Raw genomic sequence first — 23797 nt, forward strand, 5'->3', positions numbered from 1 at the left:
TCACATTAATGAGCCCAACAGGAAAACTCTAAATGGCAGATCACAATTTCTAAACCACAAAGACTGAATTTATGCAATAGGTTCAACTAAAACCAAACAAACCACATAGTAATTACATGTAGTTGCAAAAGGTACATGTTGAAAAATATTACTACAGCATTTTCTTTCAGTCACTGAAAGAAATCAATATAACAAATATATTAATAGAAAGAGCATTTAGATTTCAAAAGGAATTAGCGACTGCACTAGTTATTATCTGTAACAGAAAACCCTCAGAATGTAAAGAGTTTTTTAATATGCAATTATGTTATTGGATATAGCTTCCTTTCTTTAAAGTTTAATTGCATGTTTATATCCTGCTACTTCAACAGATTCAGTTCTCTGAATCTACAACATCCCTAAGACTCTCTGAATCTGTGACATTCCTTTAGATGTTTATAGACAATTACAATATCTTTTATTCTTCTTATTATTTTTGCAAGGTAGATATGCCCAGTCCCTTTATTAATTCCTTTAGAATTTATTTTTAAATCAGTTATCGCTAACATTGAAACTTAACATTTTTTGCAATTTGGTGCATGGAATGGTACTACTAGTAGAGTCTTCCCATTCCATGTTATAGAAGAATTATTATCTCCCATATTCTAGTTGCAAAATTTGTCTAGAACAAAGTCTAAATTTGTGAATATACACAAGTTAAAAAATATTGCAATTCTTGACAGAGGCAAACTTTTTTGTCTGTTTGGTACTTGTGTATAATAATGAAACCACTATTACAATATGTCATTCAATGCCTACCGGTATAAGAAATAGTCATTGGTGTTATATTTAAGTAGTGAATCACTGTGGTTTTTGTTGAGAAATTGCATCTTACTTTACCTGAAATGGCTTGTGGGCAGGGAGGTGTAGAGACAAAATGCATGACTGAAACTTGAAAAACAGCTTGAGGAATTGTTTTTAATGCATGTTTTTAATATAATATATGCATATGCAAATGCATATGCAACTTCCTTCTGGTCCTTTTATGAAGTTGCTCACAAAGGGATTACTATTGCAATCTAGGATTATGATAGTACAGATAATAATTTCAATTTTTATATAAAGCATGTACATATTTATTATTTCAAGAAAATGTTCAAGAGTTCATTTTGAACAGGAGACCAAACACAAATTGATAGTGGAGGCCAAACTGCAGGATGCAAGTTCTGTATGCAAATGATAATATACATTTAATCAGTACAACAGATGTGAGTTATATCATGAGTGTGTTAATGAGATTAAATCAACGGTGGGTTGCTCCTGGTTCGGAACAGTTCTTAGAACCGATGGCGGCGAGAGGCTCCACTGCCTGGGACGCTTCTGCACATGTGAACGAGTAGCAAACTAATTCACTGGATCAAATTATTAGCTATTGGGGATGAGTCACTTTGCAGCAAACTAACTAACTAACTAACTAACTAACTAACTAACTAACTAACTAACTAACGTTGTGACTGTTTGTTAAATATTACTTTTATCTAGAAATAATTATATTTCCAAATATTTCTTTAATATTTTAGTATCTCTTAGTCCTTTGAGATAGGCCAAGTCAAGAAACAGACACCAAAAGGATTTCAGGAGTGGTGTTTTATTATTGTTCAGTTCTTGAAATGTTGTTATCAATTCTTTAACTTCCATTTGAAGTTATTTGATTTTTTAAGAAGTTATTGCATAGATTTTTATGTAGTCTACAAAATCAGGTATGAAACTTCTTAGAAATTTGCAATCCCACTTTTACAAGCCTGGACATCCTTCATTTTTCTACATGCTTGCATTGTCTTTGTCATACTTTTCTAGATGTCTGCCATGGGAAATGGATTGTACTTTTGCTGGAATCAGTGTATGGCATCTGCTTTGTTCTGGTGACTCAAATAGTTAAGTGAAAGAGAGCAAGCACACACGTTTTTCAACTTCATGAAAAAGTTTATACCATGCTCTAAGACATAACTATCTGCATCTTGGGCAAAGCTGTCTCCTGAAAAAAATCATTGTCATCCAAGTATAATTCTAAATATTTATCATAAATATGGATTTGGAGAAGACTGTGAAAGAATTTATGAATCCATAAGGCATTACTGCAATATTCAAATTTACAATATCTAATATCAAATGCAACTAAAAACAGTGGTACCTCTACTTACGAACTTAGACCAGGTTCTTAAGTAGAAAAGTTTGTAAGAAGCAATTTTTCCCATAGGAATCAATGTAAAAGCAAATAATGTGTGCGATTGGGGAAATCACAGGCAGGGTGGAGGCCCTGTTTCCTCCCAGGAGACTCCTAGAGAGGCCCCTGAAGGCTTCACCTCGCCTTTTCCAGCCATGTTTGTTTGTTTGTTTATTTATTTACTTACTTACTTACTTACTTACCTACCTACCTACCTACCTACCTACCTACCTACCTACCTACCTACCTACCTACTTATTTATTAGATTTTTATGGCGCCCCTCTCCATAGACTTGGGGCGGCTCACAACAACAATAGAACAATGTACAACAAATCTAATAATTTAAAAAACACTAAAAACTCCATTATTAAAAGCAAACATGCACACAACCATACTATGCATAAACTGTATAGGCCCGGGGAAGATGTCTCAATTCCCCCATGCCTGACAGCAGAGATGGGTTTTAAGGAGTTTGCGAAAGGCAAGGAGAGTGGGGGCAGTTCTAATCTCTGGGGGGAGCTGGTTCCAGAGGGTCGGTGCCACCACAGAGAAGCCTCTTTCCCTGGGTCCCGCCAAACGACATTGTTTAGTCGACGGGACCCGGAGAAGGCCAACTCTGTGGGACCTAACTGGTCGCTGGGATTCGTGCTGCAGAAGGTGGTCCTGGAGATATTCTGGTCCGATGCCATGAAGGGCTTTATAGGTCATAACCAACACTTTGAATTGTGACCAGAAACTGATCAGAGATTCCTAGAGGGGCCCCACAGAGGCTTCTCCCCACTTTTTTTGGCCCTGTTTCCTCCCAGGAGATTCCTAGAGAGGCCCCACAGAGGCTTCTCCTTGCCTTTTCTGGTTACAGTTTCGAAGGCTCAGATTTGTAAGGGAAAATGGTTCTTGAGAAGAGGCAAAAAAAATCTTGAACACCCGGTTTTTAGCTAGAAAAGTTCGTAAGTAGAAGTGTTTATAGGTAGAGGTACCACTGTATTTATGCCTTTCTTTCATTCTGAATAAATTTAAGTACCTCTGAAGTCTAAATTTGTAAAAGTCTATTCTATTGAAGGTGATCCAGCAGATCTGTAAAAATTGTGGGAGTAACCATTTTGTTAGAGGGAAGATGTTATTCAGGCATCCCCACTTCTTCCCATCTCACCCCTAGTGTTTTGGGTTGCTTTAGCATGTGTGGGCTTGTCTAAATAATGTTCTTACAGAGCTCCTCTAGTGAGAGTTTGAGTTACTTTGCTACTGAAGTTAGTCTAGGTGTGGGTTTTGAATAGACTTTTCTAATTTGTAAATCATTCCTGTTCTGGTGAGGATATCTAGGAAAGATTGTGTTTTCTTATCACCTTGTGAAAGTTATTCATTTGAAAAGGTGGCCGATTGTTTATATGATTTCTCTACATGCATCCTGGGAAGAGTCTGAGATCTTCTCTGAGATGATGCTCGGGAGCAATCTGGGCATTTGCTTGTTATGTGGCTTATAGCTTTACAGGTGTAACAATGCAAGCTTTGACTTGGAATCCCCAAGATAAATCAAGATTCCTACTCTTTCTCTGTTGAGGGGGTTCTTTACATTGGAGAATTGATTCTCCAATGTAGCTATCTGAGAAGACAAGGAGAGGTTATATTACATTGTTTACATGTTTTATGGTTTTCTCTATGCCTCAACTTCTTCAATAACCTATTAATTAACACACAACATTGGAACAGTTCTTCCAATTTTTCTGGTGCATCTTATATTACTAATTATTTTTCAGTTCATTAGCGAGTCCTTCTCAAATCTAGTCAATCAGAGCAAGATCATTCCGCCCCACCTGTCTTATAATTAAAAATCTGTCTCTGCAATTGCTGTTTCAGCTTGCAAAACTCTTTAATTTGTTGTTGGTCTCCTACATGAATGGTTAAACGCATCTCTAAATATTTGCATGAAAATCTGGTAATTACCCACTAATGGATCATTGCCCTAAATGAGGGCACAGCCCACTTGATTTCCTATTATTTCAGCATATTCAAAAGTCATCCTGGAGTGACCTGTAGAAAATTCTCTTGATCCACTTGCCATAAACAGTTCCATAGGATTTTAAGTATCAAATGGACTCTGGCTTCCTCTAAATCTTTCTGACAAACTCCCATGAGAGTGAATATTAGTTGGACTATAGGTTGCTGAACCATTCCTGGATGACACAAATATTGCTCCTTTGTCCAAAACAGTTATGCCATTGTGTAGTTGTGTTATTTATTATCAGTCTGCTGTTAATGTAACCATGGTTTGGGAAGTTCTTCTATGGATAGTGGGATGCCCCAAAGACCTTATGTCATCTCCATGAGTAAACCCATGACATTTTGAGCCCAATGTCAGTCTTTCAAATTGGGCCAGATTAGGTAAGGTGACACAAAAACTATTAAGAGCTTTATTATAAGGTATAACAAAATCTTGAAATTCTATCTCCTCATAATAGAGAATGAAGGTGGCCATCTCAAGTTTCTTCTCCCCTGGTACTTCTCAAAAGTAATTGAAAGTAAGCCCAACTATTTCTGCACTGCTTGAGTTTAGTTAGTTACTGTAGCTCTATAATACAATAAGAATTATTTGGGAGCTTCTGCAGACCCTAGGGTATATTTAGGATCAATCACCATCTTCAAGATATAATGGCAAGGTTTGATGCTGCTCTGATAAGAATGTAGTGAGGCTTTAAAGACTAATAGCACCCCTTTGAGATAAGCAAGGTGAAGAAACAGATACCATGGGGATTCTAGGAATGCTACTTTATTGCTATATAGTATAATAATAAAATTGTGAAAGTCCAGTGAGTTTCCCTTTTCTCCCTTCTTATAACAGACAAAATCAAGGCAAAATTGTTTTACGTTTTTAACATCACTTTCTCAGGATTAAGTTGCCATTTCTCCTCCCTTAATGGTTCATACATTTCTTCTCCAAGGTTCTCTCTACAGTGCATTCATTTACCATAACTGTGAGTGACCACATAGCTTCTAGCGGCCAATAAGGGCCCACAGAGTTGGTCTTCTTCAGGTCCCATCAGCAAAACAGGGTCAGCCTGTGGGTCTGCGGGGGAGTGCCTTCTCTGTGGCTGCTCTCTCTGGAACCAGCTACCTCCTGAGATCCAGACTGCCCCCATCCTATGGGCCTTCCAGAAAGCTGTAAAGACCTGGCTTTTCCGGCAGGCCTGGGGTCGTTGAGTTGATGCTGTACCATCGAGATCTGGCCATAAATGGTATGAGTGGTTTTTTTTAAAACTGTTGAATTTTATTTTTTTTATATTATTTTTAGAGGTTTTAATATTATATTGTTTGTTCTATTTTTGGTTGTGAGCCGCGTAGAGCCTCTAGGGAGTTGGGCAACATACAAATTGAATAAATAAATAAATGTACAATATTTGTATCATCATTTCTTTGTTTCTGTTTAATAGTTGAATTGACAGTTTATTTTCTCTGTGCAAAATAGATTTAAGGAGGGAGGACTCTTCTCTTTTGTTTGCCTAATGATGTCATATTTTTGAAAATAATGAAGAAAAAGTGTTTTGGAACACCTGAATGGAGTATTAGTTTAGAGCAACTGTGTCCTTTGCCAGACTTCCATGCAAGCCTGAAAAGAATTAGCTGTCATGAGTTCTGTTAAAGACCCAGATGCTAGCATTTAAAGATGTGCCCTAATCATAGAGCCAGAGTGGCGCAGCAGGTAGAGTGCTGTACTGCAGACCATTGAAGCTGACTGTAGATCTATGGGTCAGCGGTTCAAATCTCATCACCGGCTCAAGGTTGACTCAACCTTCCATACTTCAGAGGTGGGTAAAATGGGGACCTGGATTGTGGGGGCAATATGCTGGCTGTTAAAAAGTGCTATTGCTAACATGTTGTAAGCCACCCTAAGAAGGACGGCATAAAAATAAAATCAATCAAACAAACTCTGCATTCCAAAATACTTCCTTTGAATAATTTTTACAGTACAGCATGTAATATGCTCACATTACTATATAAATATTAGCATATGATACAATACTGTACTTTACTGAAGTAAATCTAAACCAACTTTTAAACAGTATCCATAGGAATGGATGGCAGTAAATATGATAGAATCAGATAATTAAAAGCAACTGTTTTTAGACTTAGACCTTGGAATAAAATCTTTTCTGAAAAAGGTAATCTTTAATGCTGAAAGAACAGATTTGTATCTTTAAAGAATTGGCATGATACTGTTCTTAGACTTCTAAGCAGGGCTGGCATAGCACACATTTTCACAATGAACGTTCAGTGTAATATTTGTGATAATACCTAAGCTATTCCAGTGTGCTAATGTGAAGAGAACTCTTAAGCGTTAATTGATGCAAAATGCAGCAGGCTGCTAGCTGGTGCACGGTATGGTATCATGATTACATCATGTCTTTACTGACAGACTTGTATTGGTTGCCAACAGTTTTCTAGGCTCAGTTTAAGTGTTAATTTTAACACTTTAAGCTGGGCTAAAATATATTTGCCTACCTGATTTCCCTACTTATAAGCAGAATAAAAGTTAGAAAGGGAATTAGTATTTTAAAAAAATTATCGTAATTACTGTCTATGTATCCTACTGAAACAACATAATGATGTATTAGATATAATTAATAGAAAATGAATGAAGATGCATACCTCATATCTAAGCAGTCACCCCAAATAAAAGCAAAGAATTTAAGATGTTTAAAGTGAAAACTGGAGATTTTTGAGTTATGATTCGGTAGATTTAGAACCCATTTTGTCTAGAACCATTTTTTATACCATTTCCCTATTTTTATGCGGGAACTAGCTTCCTATGGTTCGACAAGAACGTAAGAAGAGCCATGCTGAGTTGGCCAAAGCCCATGAGTCCAGGATTCTCTGTCACACAGTGGGGGATCTTGAGCTGAAAGAGAAGGCAAAACCCTCTTTCCCTTGAACCCCAACAAATGGTACACAAGGGAATCCTGCCTGCCTCAATCAACATAGAGGCAGCACTTGAACATCCCTTTCAATAACCACCAATACACTTGGCTGATGATCTGGATGTGAGATTCCTACTAATTTTGGGAGTCTGATATATGTCCTCACATGAATATGCTAAAGCTACAAATGGATGGATTCTATGGTATCTATCTCATCATCCACAAACCAGAAGTGGTGATGGCGGGGAATCCTTATGTTAAAACCTCATTAAGATCATGCCAGAGAAACTACGAATCTGTTATTTTTAAAATACGGGCAGCCAGAGATGAGGGGCCGTTTGAGCATTGTAGAAATTTATGTACTGTATTCTAAATCTGACTGCTAGATCTGCAGCTCAGCGGTTCAAGTCTCATCACTGGCTGAAGGTTGACTCAGCCTTCCATCCTTCCGAAGTGGGTAAGCCGCCCTGAGTCTAAGGAGAAGGGCGGCCTAAAATAATAATAATAGAATAAATAAATTATCCCCAGCCGGTCTACCCATCGTGATTTTTGTATTGCAAGTGGCGGCCCTTAGGGTGTCAATTGCCTTCAGCAGCGGAGCAACCAGTCCAAACGTCGTGAAATCATTCAAAATTGTGAGCCGCCCAGAGTCCCTGGGGAGTTGGGCGGCATACAAATCCGAATACATAAATAATTTAAATATATATATATATATATTTAAAAATGTGGGAAGTTATCCGCCACTTTTATTCTCCCCCGAAACAGGCCAGAAGCGCGCGCTGTTGGCAGAACGCGGGAATCCCCTCGCGCGGTTATCTGGGTCTCTCCTCAGGCAGGCAAGCGGCAGCTGACCGGGCAGCCGCCGGCTCGAGACACCTGCTTCTCCCGCAGCGGTGGCCGTGCAGGGGCCATAATAAAGCCGGGCCCCAAAGCGGGTTTTCTTTTCGCCTTCACGCAGTCGTCTTCTTCACGCGCAGCCGCTGCGAGTCGCGAAAGGTGGAAGGAGGTCTCGCTGGTTGAGGGACGAAAACCCCAAAGCCGTTATGTCATCATCTGCTATCGCTACCCGGAGAAACCACCGCCGCCGCCGCTTTTGGCCGGCCCCAGAAAGGCAAAGGGAAGCAGGCGGGCAGGGGGCAACTCAGCCGCCCGCGAGCGCAGGAATCCCCCCTTCTTCGACTTTCTCTCCCGGCGAATGTGCGGGACGCGACGAAAGAAGGAGGGGTAAAAAAAAAGGGGGCTGCTGAGGGAGCCGAGCCACTCCTCCGCGGGCTCCGCAGCGCAGGCGCCCTGGCAGCTACCGCAGGCAGGGGGCGGCAACATGGCGGAGTGAGCGGTGGCGGCAGCAGCAACGGCGGCGGCGGTGGTTTTGGCTCCACAACAACAGCGGGGGCTGCGGAGCGGCTCTCTGCGCCCCCCCCTCCGCCCTTCCCCGCCCGGGTCGCACTCGCCGCTTTCCTCCCTCATAACCGCGGAGGCTCTTTCCCGTCTCTGTCGGGAGAGGAGCGGGCGAGAAGCTGCTCCGGCTAACGGGGCAAGCGGAGCCCCATAATAATAATCTCATTATAGAGTCCGGCGGGGGCGGGAGCGGCTCCCGGGACGGGCTTTTCGGCCAGGCGGCAACGGCGGCTCGGTCAGGTTTAAGCGGCCCCCGTCTGCCCGTAGTCTGCGGTGGAAGCGCGGCTCCTCGTTCAAGGGAGGAGCGCGGCGGCGGCGGCAGGCAGGGTCAGCGGAGCAGCCCGAGCCTAGATGGCGAGCGACAAACCCGCGGCGGCGGGGCCGGAGCCGCAACCGGCGGCTCTCATCCCTGTCGGGGCCAGCAGCACCGGCGGGGCTTCAGCTCTAGCCGCGGTGGTCGGAGGAGGAGGAGGAGGAGGAGGAGGCGTCGTCGGCGGTAGCAGCAGCAGCTCCTCTGCGGCCGTGATGGGGGAGCTGAGGGCGTCGGGCTCCGGCTCGGTCGTGCTGCCCGCCGGGATGATTAATCCGTCCGTGCCCATCCGCAACATCCGCATGAAATTTGCCGTGTTGGTCGGACTCATTCAAGTCGGGGAGGTCAGCAACCGGGACATCGTGGAGACCGTGTTGAACCTGGTAAGACGGGAGGGGGGGGCGGGGGCGCTCCACCCCATCACCAGCAATCGAGCAGCCCTTCCACCTTTTCCCTTATAGAAGGGAGAGCAAGTCTTCCTTTGGGTTCGCCTTGCCTTGCCCCCCCCCCCCCCCAAGAGTCTCTAAGCTCTGGGACTCCCTAACTCCACTTCTGTCCTTCTTGAAGTGCTCCGTCATCTTCTCGCCTACTTTTCCTCCCCTTCCTATGCTTTCCTCCTTTTGACAAATCTTCCACCAGCCCATAGAGGAGGGGGAGGAGTTAGGAGGTCTTCTTGAGCTCTTATTTGATTGATTTATTTGTTGGTTTCGTCAAGTACGCATTGGTAGCATACAAAGACATAACTATGTTATGTCTTTGTGTAGTACAAAGTATACAACAAAGCTACTGGGAGGCTTTTTATCTTCTACTGGTCCATAGAAGAGGGGAGGAGTTAGGAGGTCTTCTCCAGCTATTATTATTTTATTTATTTGTTTGTTTCATCAATTACGCATTGGTAGCATACAAAGATGTAACAATGCTATGTCTTTGTGTACAGTAGTACAAAGTATACAACAAAGCTATTTGGAGGGTTTTTATCTTCTACTGGTCCACAGAAGTGGGGAGGAGTTAGGAGGTCTTCTCTAGCTATTATTTATTTTATTTATTTGTTTGTTTCATCAAGTACACATTGGTAGCGTACAAAGATATAACCATGTCTTTGTGTAGTACAAAGTATACAACAAAGCTACTTGGAGGCTTTTTATCTTCTACTGGTCCACAGAAGGGCGGGGGAGTTAGGAGGTCTTCTTGAGCTATGTTATATCTTTGTATACTACAAAGTATACAATAAGGGAGGCTTTTTATCTTCTATTGGTCCACTGAGACCTTCTATAGGTTCACAGGCCAGCTTTGCCCTTTAACTCACTTCTGCCTTTTCCCATACTTTTGTCTTCTTCCTGCCCTTTCTGTCAAGTTTTTCACCTCCTACTTGACGAGGCCTGAATCTCTTGCATCCAGAAGTGAGAGGTTTTTCTTCACTGAGAACTAGTAGTTACTGCTGCTCTACCATTGAGTTCTTCCCTTTGCGGTGATGAAGTTTGATTCCTCTAATCCCTTCCCCAACTTTCCTGCTAAAATTCCCTTCAGATTCCACCCAGCCTTCTGATTTCAAGGTCCACACAGAACCCCTTTGTAAATGAACTTGAGTTGCCCTGCTTACAGCACTGTGTGGGATATTGCTCTGTCCCATAAGATTGCATGGCCTATCTGTTGCTTTTCCAAATGCAATATTTTATTAAAAAATAGATTTGATTTTATTCTCAGTTTTAATGGATTATAATGGCTTTATTGCTAAGAAGAAGATTTGATATTAATCCCTTTTAATTGTGCAACATTAAAGTGCAGCCACAGATTGCATTTCTTCTCTCTAGTTGACATGTGTGAATGTTTAACTCTATTACTTGCTAGCAGTTGGGTTTGACATGTTGAAAATGGGGCTATGTCTCTTGCAGAGTGTTAATGAGATGATCTATTATTTCATTGCACTGGGAAGGAATTATCCGATTATTTAGAATAGTTGTTTTTTTTAAAGAAATCACTTTCTTATCTAAATCATGCAAACATTTCCACTCTGTAAAGAAAGTAGCATTTTATATGGGGAACCCTTATTCAGTTCATGGTGTGCAAGAGTTAATGCAGAACTGTATGGCAGTGTTCACCTCTATCTGAACCAGAAGTTCAGTTGTCATCAGAGAGAAAATAAGAATTTAGAAATGAATTACTTCCAGTTATATATGATTTGGTGCTTCTGAATGACAGATTTGCTGCGGCAAAACTGATGAAATAGCTGAATAAATGTGAATATTCTATATTGATAATATAATATTCTAAAATGAATAACCTTGCAAAGATTTTAGGGTCTTTTTGTGACTATATTTTGAACATTCTGTGCTAATTTATTACTATAGCAGACGCTAAAATAATCACTTGGATATCTCATATTGTCTTGATTTTTAGTAAATGTTATCTAGTCATACAGAGCGACAGTGCTGTTAACACAGTTAGAAATGGGATATTTAACATTTATAGTTTATGGATGAGTGAAAGTTAAAGCTCCGTTGGCTTTTATGAGGTTTGTGACTCTAAGATAAACTACTGGCAGTTCTTCAACTGACATCTGCTTTTCAGTTTTCAAAGGTGTCTTTTAAAATAAAAACCCCTTATTTAAGTTGCTACATTTGTTGCATTTATGTAAAGATACTGCTTATTTATTTCAGTAGAGCAATGGAATAAGGTTATCAAAATAAAGCAGCTTTCATTCATTAAGCAGATCATGCCCTGGAGATAAAGTGTTTAATCCATTTTCTGAACTTCTTATTTATTGTTTTGGCATTGCAGAAGCATAAAAACCTCCACAAACCTGTTGATGTGACAGTTAATACTTTACCCATTCATAAACCTGTCACTAATTTTGTTGGAGTATCTTCTGCTACTGAATATTAATATGTGGAATTCAACCCCATTTTTTAAAAAAAGATTTGGGTGATAAACTACAATGATGGTTTTTACATTAGAATTGGTTATTGAAATATGCACAGAATCCAGTTTTTTAAACTATGCTTAATACTTGCTGAGAGTATAAATTTCAGTATAATATAAAAATCTACTGTTGTAGAAACAATGCATTCTAAAATTCTAAAACTTGAAATGGTCCAGCACTGATGATGTTATTTAGCAGGGTATTTAGTTGGGTGATGAAATGTATATAAGCAAATAACAGGCTCAAAGAGGACTCCATGGTTCAACTCTGAACTACATGTTTTCTTCTATAATGGTCTTTCTGCAGTTACACAAACAGCCATTTCTATAGGTTTCTTAAGCCTATTTGGTCTTGTGTTAAGGCACCAGGCTAGAAAATAGAAACATAGAAACATAGAAGTCTGACGGCAGAAAAAGACCTCATGGTCCATCTAGTCTGCCCTTATACTATTTTCTGTATTTTATCTTAGGATGGATATATGTTTATCCCAGGCATGTTTAAATTCAGTTACTGTGGATTTATCTACCACATCTGCTGGAAGTTTGTTCCAAGGATCTACTACTCTTTCTGTAAAATAATATTTTCTCATGTTGCTTTTGATCTTTCCCCCAACTAACTTCAGATTGTGTCCCCTTGTTCTTGTGTTCACTTTCCTATTAAAAACACTTCCCTCCTGGACCTTATTTAACCCTTTAATATATTTAAATGTTTCGATCATGTCCCCCCTTTTCCTTCTGTCCTCCAGACTATACAGATTGAGTTCATTAAGTCTTTCCTGATACGTTTTATGCTTAAGACCTTCCACCATTCTTGTAGCCCGTCTTTGGACCCGTTCAATTTTGTCAATATCTTTTTGTAGGTGAGGTCTCCAGAACTGAACACAGTATTCCAAATGTGGTCTCACCAGCATTCTATATAGTGGGATCATAATCTCCCTCTTCCTGCTTGTTATACCTCTAGCTATGCAGCCAAGCATCCTACTTGCTTTCCCTACCGCCTGACTGCACTGTTCACCCATTTTGAGACTGTCAGAAATCACTACCCCTAAATCCTTTTCTTTTGAAGTATTTGCCAACACTGAACTGCCAATACAATACTCAGATTGAGGATTCCTTTTCCCCAAGTGCATTATTTTACATTTGGAAACATTAAACTGCAGTTTCCATTGCTTAGACCATTTATCTAGTAAAGCTAAATCATTTACCATAATACAGACCATGATTCAAGTCCTGCCTCAGCCATGAAAATCAGCTGGGTGACCTTCAACCAATCTGTTTCAACCCTCACAGGGTTGTTTGGAAAAGACTGGGAGTCAGAATATGTGAATTTTCTGCTATTTAAATTGTAATGCAAAAAGTAAATAACTGTTAATGTCATTTAGTTACATTATGGGATTTTAGGCAGCACAATTGGAACGAAAGCTTAAATTACTCTTGGAAAAGTATCCCCCAAGAACTGAAATAAAAAATAAAAATTAAAAGTGACCAGATCGTATAGAATACGTACAGTATATGTATATGTTCATAAGAATAAGATTCAATAGCCTTTTTAAAATGACACTTTCAGTTTGTTCTTAAAATAAAAGGCAGTATTTTGATTAATGTAAAAAATGACAATCAAAGAAAACTAATGGTTCACTGTCATTAAACACTTTCTAACAAATCAAGTTCATGTACAGTATTATAGAAAACAATGAACTGAAAAAAAATCATTGCATTGATGTGAATTCACTTTGATTTGCAAAGTTTATTCCCAGTCATAAACTAAATTTGTAGATACAAATTGATTTAATGATCCATTGATCTGATGGGAGAAATTGATTAGATCTAGAAATTTAATTGAATAATTTTCAACTCAAATATGAACATTGAAGGTTCATATAATCAAATTCATATTTGCAATGGGGAAATCCTATGGAATAAACACATTTTTAAAAATGTAAACCTCTTTGACTAGTTGCTTATTTCATTATTTCATTACAGATTATATGCAGGTGATCAGTATAAGTAGTCCTTGATTTATTATTTGGTTGGAGACTGGAATTTCAACATGACAGTGTTGAAAAAAGTGACTTGCCACCTTGTATTTAGAACCAGTGCATTGTTCCTGCAGTTATGTGACTGGAACAAGCAGGTGCTTACAAGGGTGCAAGTGTCCTGGGCTTGCATGATTTCTATTTGTGACCTTCCTCACCTGCTTCCAACAGCAAAGTCAGTAACATAATGGCTCACTTAATAACCACATTGCTTAATGACAAATTTCCAGTCCCAATTGTAGTTGTAGTTGTAAGTTGTAATTGTAGTTGTAAGTTTAGGACTGCTTGTCTTTCACGTATTACAGTATTTGTTCTAGCAGATATTGCTAAGTTGCGGTTGAAAATGCAAAGTTTGGAGCAAATTTCATATTTAGATTTTGTAATAGATATTCTGAGAAAATATAGTCAGAATATTATATTTACTTTAAATGAGATAACAAGGATAAGCATGAAAGAGAATTAGAGTTTCTAAACTTATCTACAAAAAGTTTTTCTTTTTTGTTTGTAAAACATTATGAAGGATGTTACTACTTGAATGAAAATTTCTTTTATACAAAAACTCCTAGAGTTGGTTTAATAACCACCTCCATCATCACCACCACCTAAACAATAATAAAAGTAATAATTTAGTAGGCAGATCAATATATTGTAAGTTCAGAGATGGATGTCTTTTGTTAAATAGACTCTTATTAACCCAAACCAATTTGGCAATTGCAGAATACAGTACAGTAGTTGTAATTCAATACCTAGAGAGTTAGAAATAGCATAGTCCAAATATAATGGATAGAATATCACAGAGGTGTCTCACTTGATTTCATTGAGGGTCGCATCAGGATTCTTTTTGACTTTGGGGGGCCGTGGGGCGTGGCCATCTTGACATCACTCATGTCCAGGGAGGGGGCACCTGTGGTTGCCAAGTGCTAAGCAGGATTTCCCTGAAACCATCTCTCACTCATTATATCCTTCCTTCCTTCCTTCCTCCCTCCCTTCCTCCCTCCCTCCCTCCCCTCCCTCCCTCTTCATTCTCCTTTCTTTTTCCTATCTCTCTTTCCTTTATTTTTCCTTCCTTGTTCTCTTCCCATCTTTCCTTCTTTTTCTTTGTCTTTCTTCTTTCCATCTCCTCTAAGTTCACTCTCACCCTCATTTATATTATCACATGTCTATCTTTCTTCCTATGTATTTGTGTATTGGACAAATGAATGAATGAATGAATGAATGAATGAATGAATAAATAAATAAATAAATAAATAAATAAATAAATAAAATTCTCCTTTCCTGTCCCTTCTTGCATGCTCAAATGCAAAAGGGGAAACATTTCTGCTGTTGTTTTGTCTTTATTTGTTTTGTTAACCCTCTGTCAGTGAAAGTGGAACCGGGAGGGGGCTATGCACAGCCCCCTGCACCCTGTTTTTGACCACAAGGGCCTCTTGCACCCCTCTGCCAGCAAAAATGGAGATGGCAGAGGCACCACAGGCCAGTCCATTGCTGTTTCCAGAGCAGCCCCGCGGGCCAAATCTTAGCATCCTGAGGGCTTGAGTTTGACATCCCTGGAATATCAGATCATGATTGTTTAAAGTCAGGTTGAAATGTCCAGCAACTACAACATCTGCAGAAATCTTAGTTCCAATATTATGTAGAGTAGAGGTCTTCAAACCTGGCAACTTTGCTGGCTGGAATATTCTGAGAGTTGAAGTCCACAAGTCTCAAAGTTGCCAAGTTTGTGGAGCCCTGAAATTGTAGAGAGAAGAAACCTAACTGAACTGTATATACTGCTTGTTCTTCTAGATGAAATATTAATGTAATAGTTAATGGAAAATTGATTGCTTTTAATAAAACAATTGTGATTATAGAATGGACATCAGTTTTAAATACAGCAGTTATTTAGTGACTGTGCTGTGCAGCAACCATTCATAGTTGTGATAATGATGAAGTATTATGTGGCAAATTCTTGCATTTATGATCTACACAAGTTGGGAACTGGGGGTGGTTGCACTCCCTGGGGGTGCAATATTTCAGGGGGCGTGAAAACTTGGGGTTAAAAATTTCAAAATTATAGTGTATATGTATAATTATATGCATATAATTATTTATTTATTAAGGGTTGGGAGAATATATCAGAAGAATTCTAAGGGTGTGGGATATTGAAAAGGTTGGGAACCCTTGCTGTAAGGCAAAGGGAAGCTGAAATAAGAATATAAGCAAAGTCATGGTTTCACTTAGTGACTGCTTTGCTTAATGACTGAGTATCGTGGTTGTAATGATTTGAAGCCGTCAGGCCCAGGTTTTTGGTAAATCTAAATTAACTCAGATATTTTTGTTAACATAGATCTTAGAGATTGTTAATATGTAGATAAAATATGTGATAATGTCAATCTCGTAAGTGGCTAATCAAAGGCAAAATGTCCAAGGTTTTTTACAAGTCATGTTGCTCACTCATTACCAGATTTACTGTATTATTTAAAGTGTTTTTATTTACTTCAGCTCATTTATATGTCACATTTTTATAGAGTAGCATTGGACCAGAATACCTCCGGAACCGCCTTCTACCGCACGAATCCCAGCGGCCGATAAGGTCCCACAGAGTTGTCCTTCTCCGGGTCCCGTCGACCAAACAATGTCGTTTGGCGGGCCCCAGAGGAAGAGCCTTCTCTGTGGCGGCCCCGGCCCTCTGGAATCAACTCCCCCCGGAGATTAGAACGGCCCCCACCCTCCTTGTCTTTCGCAAGTTACTCAAGACCCACCTATATCGCCAGGCATGGGGGAATTAAGACATCTCCCCCAGGCTTTCTTATATTTTATGTTTGGTATGTATGTGTTGTATGGTTTTTAAATTGTTGGGGTTTTTTAATGTAATTTTATTATTAGATTTGTTCCATTGTTATACTGTTTTTATTGTTGTTGTGAGCCGCCCCGAGTCTTCGGAGAGGGGCGGCATACAAATCTAATAAAAGATAAAAAAGAAGATAAAAAGAAAAAGAAATATATATATTTTTTTACAATTTTGATAATTCAAAAGGACAGACTATATAAATACAATTCTATTTATCATAAAGTAAATTAATTGTCAGAATACTAGACTGAATATTTGATTGTCTATTTAATAGAAACTGTGTTGTGGTTTGGGCTTGATTTAAGGAAGTGCTTTAAATTGTATGTGAATAAGATACTGTACTCATAAAGCAGGATTGTGTGGCAGCTGCCGGGAACTTACTGTATTGCACACCTCTGTTAATACAATAGAACAAGGAACCAGCAATACATTTGCTAGGAGGAGGAAGTTCCTGATTGATTAGCTTAGCCAAATTTATTAAAAATGTACATGGAATGTCACCAAAATGATGTATACTGTAATTGACTACCATAGATATTGAAGTATCTGAAGGTAAACACAGGAGAGAATGAGACTGGGAAATGACAGAAAAAGAAAAATCTGCCATACCATGTATGGTGAACATATTTAGATATCCTAAATTAAAAATGGGCTCCAGGATATTCCTTTTAAGCCTCTTATCACAAACCCTTGTCCAAACTCATGTTTTAAGTCAAATATAATAATGGCACAAAATAAGAACATTTTGTATATTAAGCTGTTTCATTTTGTATAGGTAAATTTATATCCTTATAATAATCACAAACAAAATGCCCATCGCATGATAGCAGGACTATAGAAATGTTTCAGTTTCCTGACTTTCTTCCAGCTCAACTTATGTTTATCTATATAAATCATGCCTTAACATTTTAGTATTCTTAAACAGATTGTTGAAAACTCTAATGTAGGAACATTGTTGAAATCTGGAATCTTTGGACTTAATTGTCTTATGGATTTGGAACTTTTATATTATCATAGATTTTAAATATGACAATTCCTCTTTGCTATTTGGCATTCTCTTCTTCATTCTGTTAAATGGCCTTCTCCTGGTATTAATACTAGTTGGAGATGGTTTGAGTAGAAATACCATAGAAATATTTTACTTAATATTTTTACTATTAGTTTATGATATTACTTCCTTAGTTTATAATTAATGTTTTTCCTTAATGGAAATAATGAAAAGAAGCAAAAATGTTCCATCTTAATTAGTCTTAAAACTGCGTGGTGGGGGTATAATTGGGGGAATAATTAATAATGTATGCCTTAATGACAATTAGGGAAGTTCTTGACTTTGACTTGTGAATGTGAATGTGTACACGAACACTGAAACAAAATTACTTTGAATATAGTAAATAACTTTGATTAAACTTTCTGTTTATATTTTTCCCCTAACATATATTTGACCACTAATTTATTGGTGTAATAATGTTTTTTTTAAATGTTGATTCCTTTTTTGATTTGAGGAAAATTATATTGAATGGTTCTAAGATCAGAGTAACATTTTGAAAATAAATGCTAAGCATGTCAATAGATCAAGTTATGTCCTATTAATTAAATAAAATTGTCTGAGTTGGAATTGTATAGGTTAATCAATCCCATGTAGAATTTTTATGCATAGTTGGGGAAAAAGGGTTGATAGAGAATAAGTCATAGAATGTTCCAAGTTAGAACAAATTCTGTATTATTTTTTCTTCTCCAGCATACTGTATTTTTCAGAGTATAAGACATACCCTGTTACCCCCAAAAGACAATGAAAACTTGGGTGCATCTTATACATTGTATGTAGCCCCACCCATCCACCCCCACTTTTTGGTCTCTGCTTGCCAGCAATTTATCTCCTTGCAGCAAATAGCAGCAGAGCCTGCTTAGCACAAGCCACTGATTATCTGCCTCCTGACTCTCAGCTGATTGATTGAAGTTGCCAGCAAGCCCATGTGCTAAAATGAAGGTGAAACTAAAGCTGCATGGAGGCAAATTGCTGAAGGGATCAGATTGTGCTGAAGCTGGCTGTTTGTTTTTTGCTGCAAGGAGGTAAGTCAATATAAATGCCTATAGAATGTTCAAATTACTAGACTTATTTCTTAAAGACTGCTTTAATTGCTTTCAATAAAAATGAAGCAGCTTTTTAAAATAAATGCTTGATCTGAAGAGGCTCAGTGCTATTGTATCTTCTTTTAAATAGCAGAGAATACTTCCAGAAAACCACATCAGTTTTAAAGATCTTTAAAAGTATAATCTGAAATGTAACAGTGTCCTGTTTTAGTATTAAGATAAGGTAGCTGAGGTTAAACCCTGACTTAGCCATGTTTGGAGTAGATCTATTTAAATAATTGGTAGGAGTTAGTGTGATTACATTTAAGAAAACTTTCTGGGATTAATATACTGTTATAATATACATTTCTCCAGTTCTTTGCTATTTCTATGGGTCAGGCACACATGCACAGAAATACACAGCAAACTGTGTATATCATCTGTGCTGTTCACTGTTTGGCAAATTGCTGGGAGACAGAGGCCTTTTTTCCTTGTTTTCCGTCCCAGAAAACATAGGTGCATCTTATACTCTGAAAAAAGGTATGTTGTAATGCAGCGTCTCCTGTTATTTTCAAATTCATTATGCATACAAATGTGTACTTTTCAAATCATTTTAAGAAATGACATAAAAGCTACATTAACATAACTAGTATTTTTTTATTTTTGGAAATTGCTTTCAGGGATGATGTATATTACTTTTGTTCAAATTATACACTATTATCAACCCTAGGAAGGAGACAGTGGAAAATTGTTTCTGGAAAGCTTGCCAAGAAAACTTCAGGGAAATGTCTAGATCAGTGGTTCTCAACCTGGGGGCCAGGACACTTTTGGGGGTCGAATGACTGTTTCACAGGGGTCACCTAAGACCATGAGAAAAGGCAAATTCCCATGGTTTCAGGAACTAAAGCTTCTATTCTGGCGCCTTGGAACATATTTTTATAGTCCAACCAATCAGGTGTTTACAGTGGGGGTGTCCCTCTGACCTTTCTGCCAATCAAATTAAACCTCTGTTGGGAGAATTGGTGCTAGACTTATGGTTGGGGGTCAGAACATGAGGAACTGTATTAAGGGGTTGCGGCATTAGAAATGTAGAGAACCACTGCCTTAGATTTTCTACAGTCGACCTCTCTGTAACCACTGTTCCCCCTAAGCTGGTTATGCGGCTGCACATTCAACAACAAACTGATAGTCACCAGTAGTCACAAAAGTTACTTGGAAGTTGGGGTGGGTGGGTTATACCAACCACAAAATCAGAAACCAAAACCCTTCCATTACTGTAGTTATATTCTTTCTTTTTATGCCTGATATATTTTCCTATGAAATAATTTCATTCTTTCTTTGGAAGAAACTTGGTATGCAATATATCTTGAAAGTAAATAGAGAGACATGTGCATTTGCTTTTGGTGCTTTTTAAATAAAAAGTTAATTTTTTAAACATAAATTAAAGGAATAAAACTTAGTAAAATAATTTATTAGATTTGTAGATTTGTAAAACCTCTTAAATCACCAATTTCATATAATAATAGGTATATATTAAAGTCAATATAGGAAGAAGAGAAGACAATTATTGCATTGGACTATTTTATTTATGCAATTAGACTGCAGGCAGTATATTCAACATGTTTCACGCTTATTATCTGACTTGTGAGAAATGCAGAGGCATTGGGAATCTAACAGTGGTCTCAGCGCACATAACAATTAATACATATGTGTCTTTTGACTGAACAGTTTAACAGCCAGAAAAACTTGCATCTAGAACACCAAACACATGTGAAATACTGGGAAGTTTCCCATAGCTAAGGAGTGTAGCTCTGGTGACTTCATAGAATCATGTAATGTAAAAGACATAAGAGCACCCTGTCATATTTTGTTTTAAACATCTCCATTGAAGGAGATTTCATGACATCCTTAAGTCAATCTATTCCATTGATTAACATTTGTAACATTAGAAAGTTTTTCTGGTGTCCTATCAAATCTACATTTTTTGTAACTTCAACTTATGTCTTTTGAAAGAACTCTGCATACCAGCCCTTGGAAACAGTGACTTTGCCTCCTTTCAGTCCTCTCTTCAGGCTCCACATTTCCAAAGCCCCTTATTCATTTCATAGTTTTTCCCCGTAGGCTTCATATTATTTGTTGTATTCTTCTTGAAGTCATTCCAGTCTGTTAACATCCTTCTTAAAATGTAGTGTCTGAACTTCAATATTTTAGGTTTGATCTAAGTGACACAGAATAGAGAGGAACAATTACTTGCTTGATCTTTACTTGTTGATGCATTTGGTTTGCTTTTTTATAGCCACATCAGACTGTTGGCCTTCACTCATAAATGTGGAAAGTTTGATAGTCAAGGTTGTGCAAATCTTATTTCTACTTCTGTGTAGTTTCCTGTGTGGTAGAGATTTTCAGTCAAGGAATTAGGATGTTAATTAAACTCATTTGTCTTTAAAAAGGAACTGAAAAGTTAGAAAACAGGGAATGGATACTGCAACTGCAATGTTTTGATCCAAGTCTGAAAGGGCTACATAATGTGTTTGATTTTTTGGAATAATTTCCTTGTAGGACTGGAAAGGTAGGCCTATTTGGATAGGCTCTTAAAAGTCCATTGTCCAAGGAACACAATGCACTTTCAGCAGTTCACTATATAATGTGTCATGATGAAGACTATTTATTCTATCAAATGATTTATCTGTATAGGTTTTTTTTTTTGCCATGCTGCTTTGTTGGCTGATATTCTTGGCTGTGTATATAAATATATGATATGTCTTGAGAACTTTATTGCTCAATATACAGACTTTATTATCTGCAACTGCAACAAACAACCCCCCCCCCCACCTTCATTTGATCAGCCTTCTGTCCATATTCTTATTTATGCAATAGATAACCAAGAGCTAGATAACCATCCACCTGAGCTGGATTTGGTATATGAAAGCAAGAAACATAGAAACATAGAAGACTGACGGCAGAAAAAGACCTCATGATCCATCTAGTCTGCCCTATACTATTTTTTGTATTTTATCTTAGGATGGATATATGTTTATCCCAGGCATGTTTAAATTCAGTTACTGTGGATTTACCAACCACGTCTGCTGGAAGTTTGTTCCAAGGATCTACTACTCTTTCAGTAAAGTAATATTTTCTCATGTTGCTTTTGATCTTTCCTCCAACTAACTTCAGATTGTGTCCCCTTGTTCTTGTGTTCACTTTCCTATTAAAAACACTTTCCTCCTGGACCTTATTTAACCCTTTAACATATTTAAATGTTTCGATCATGTCTCCCCTTTTCCTTCTGTCCTCCAGACAATACAGATTGAGTTCATTAAGTCTTTCCTGATACGTTTTATGCTTAAGACCTTCCACCATTCTTGTAGCCTGTCTTTGGACCCGTTCAATTTTGTCAATATCTTTTTGTAGGTGAGGTCTCCAGAACTGAACACAGTATTCCAAATGTCTCACCAGTGCTCTATATAAGGGGATCACAATCTCCCTCTTCCTGCTTGTTATACCTCTAGCTATGCAGCCAAGCATCCTACTTGCTTTTCCTACCGCCCGACCACACTGCTCACCCATTTTGAGACTGTCAGAAATCACTACCCCCAAATCCTTCTCTTCTGAAGTTTTTGCTAACACAGAACATGCAATACTCAGATTGAGGATTCCTTTTCCCCAAGTGTATTATTTTACATTTGGAAACATTAAACTGCAGTTTCCATTGCTTTGACCACTTATCGAGTAAAGCTAAATCATTTACCATATTACAGACCCCTCCAGGAGTATCAACCCTATTGCACACTTTAGAGTCATCGGCAAACCTTCCCTACCAAACCTTCCCCTATGTCACTCACAAACATATTAAAAAGAATAGGACCCAGAACAGACCCTTGTGGCACACCGCTTATAACCTGTCTCTGCTCAGAATACTCGCCATTAACAATAACTCTCTGATGTCTACGCTTCAGCCAGCTGCAAATCCACTGAACTATCCAGGGATTACGTCCAATCTTCACTAATTTATCCATCAGCTCTTTATGTGGAACCGTATCAAAGGCTTTGCTGAAGTCCAGATAGGCAATATCCACAGCACCACCTTGATCCAACACCTTTGTGACATAGTCAAAGAAACCAATGAGATTAGTCTGACATGATCTGCCTTCAGTAAAGCGGTAGTGATTTGGGTCCAATAAGTTATTGTTTTTTAGGTGCTGATTTATCCTCTTTTTTAGTAGAGTCTCCATAATTTTAACTATAACTGATGTCAAGCTAACTGGCCTGTAGTTACCAGCTTCTTCTCTACTGCCCTTCTTGTGGATAGGCACAACACTGGCCATTCTCCAATCCTCAGGAACATCTCCGAAACTACATGTTTTCTGTTGTTGGCATCCACTGTTAATTCTGGCAAAGTCTTTTTTTTTACATTTAGAAAAGTAAAGCTATTTGAATAAGGAACAATAAAAACTAATACAGTAGTCCCTCACCTATCGCTGGTGTTACGTTCCAGACCCGGCCGCGATGAGGTGAAATCCGCGATGGGGAATTTATCGACTGATAGTACTTATTTAAGTATATATATTGTAATTGTTTGGTAAGTTTTCATTGTTTTAAGTGTTTATAAATCCTTCCCACACAGTATTTATTTTAGATACAGTATTTAAATACAGTATTTACAATTTTAGATATATATTTTTTGAAAAACCTGCCGATCGAGTTCGGCGGGCTGTTTAAATCTGCCAATCGACTTCCTCAGAAACCCGCAAACCAGCGAAGATCCGCGAATGATTTTTCTCATTAATATTTCTTGAAAACCCGCGATGAAGTGAAGCCGCAGTAGGTGAAGCGCGGTATAGCGAGGGACTACTGTATATCCTTTGAGAATGATTTAAACTGAATTATTAGTTATTGCATCGTTATGAAAAAATACTTAACTACAAGTATTTTTGGATGGTAGTTTTGTACTGTTTTATGTTAAGTTATACTGTATCTTTTTTAAAAGAACCACTACTATGGACTATGTAATACAATGAGGTTTGTAATATAATTTAAATTGTTTTTTTTAAAGATAATTTGTTAATCTGCAGCTTAATGTAAAAATAATAATACAGTGCCTTGATTAAACTTATTTTAAT

The 23797-nt window shown here is 38.2% G+C and overlaps 1 protein-coding gene across 3 annotated transcripts in view; it reads left to right on the plus strand.

Moving 5' to 3' along the window:
• The first annotated feature begins 8597 nt into the window (after positions 1 to 8597).
• The window catches only part of NBEA (neurobeachin), a 428967-nt gene continuing 413767 nt past the window's right edge, over positions 8598 to 23797 (plus strand). Inside the window, exon 1 of one of the 3 annotated variants that reach the window (XM_070749903.1) lies at positions 8598 to 9205. In XM_070749903.1, the coding sequence (XP_070606004.1) occupies positions 8864 to 9205 (342 nt within the window). In that variant the 5' untranslated portion in view covers positions 8598 to 8863. The remainder of the gene's footprint in view (positions 9206 to 23797) is intronic. The other 2 variants (XM_070749906.1, XM_070749905.1) reach the window with 2 other exon arrangements.

This window comes from Erythrolamprus reginae, chromosome 4 (assembly GCF_031021105.1).
Source record: "Erythrolamprus reginae isolate rEryReg1 chromosome 4, rEryReg1.hap1, whole genome shotgun sequence".
NCBI lineage: Eukaryota > Metazoa > Chordata > Lepidosauria > Squamata > Dipsadidae > Erythrolamprus > Erythrolamprus reginae.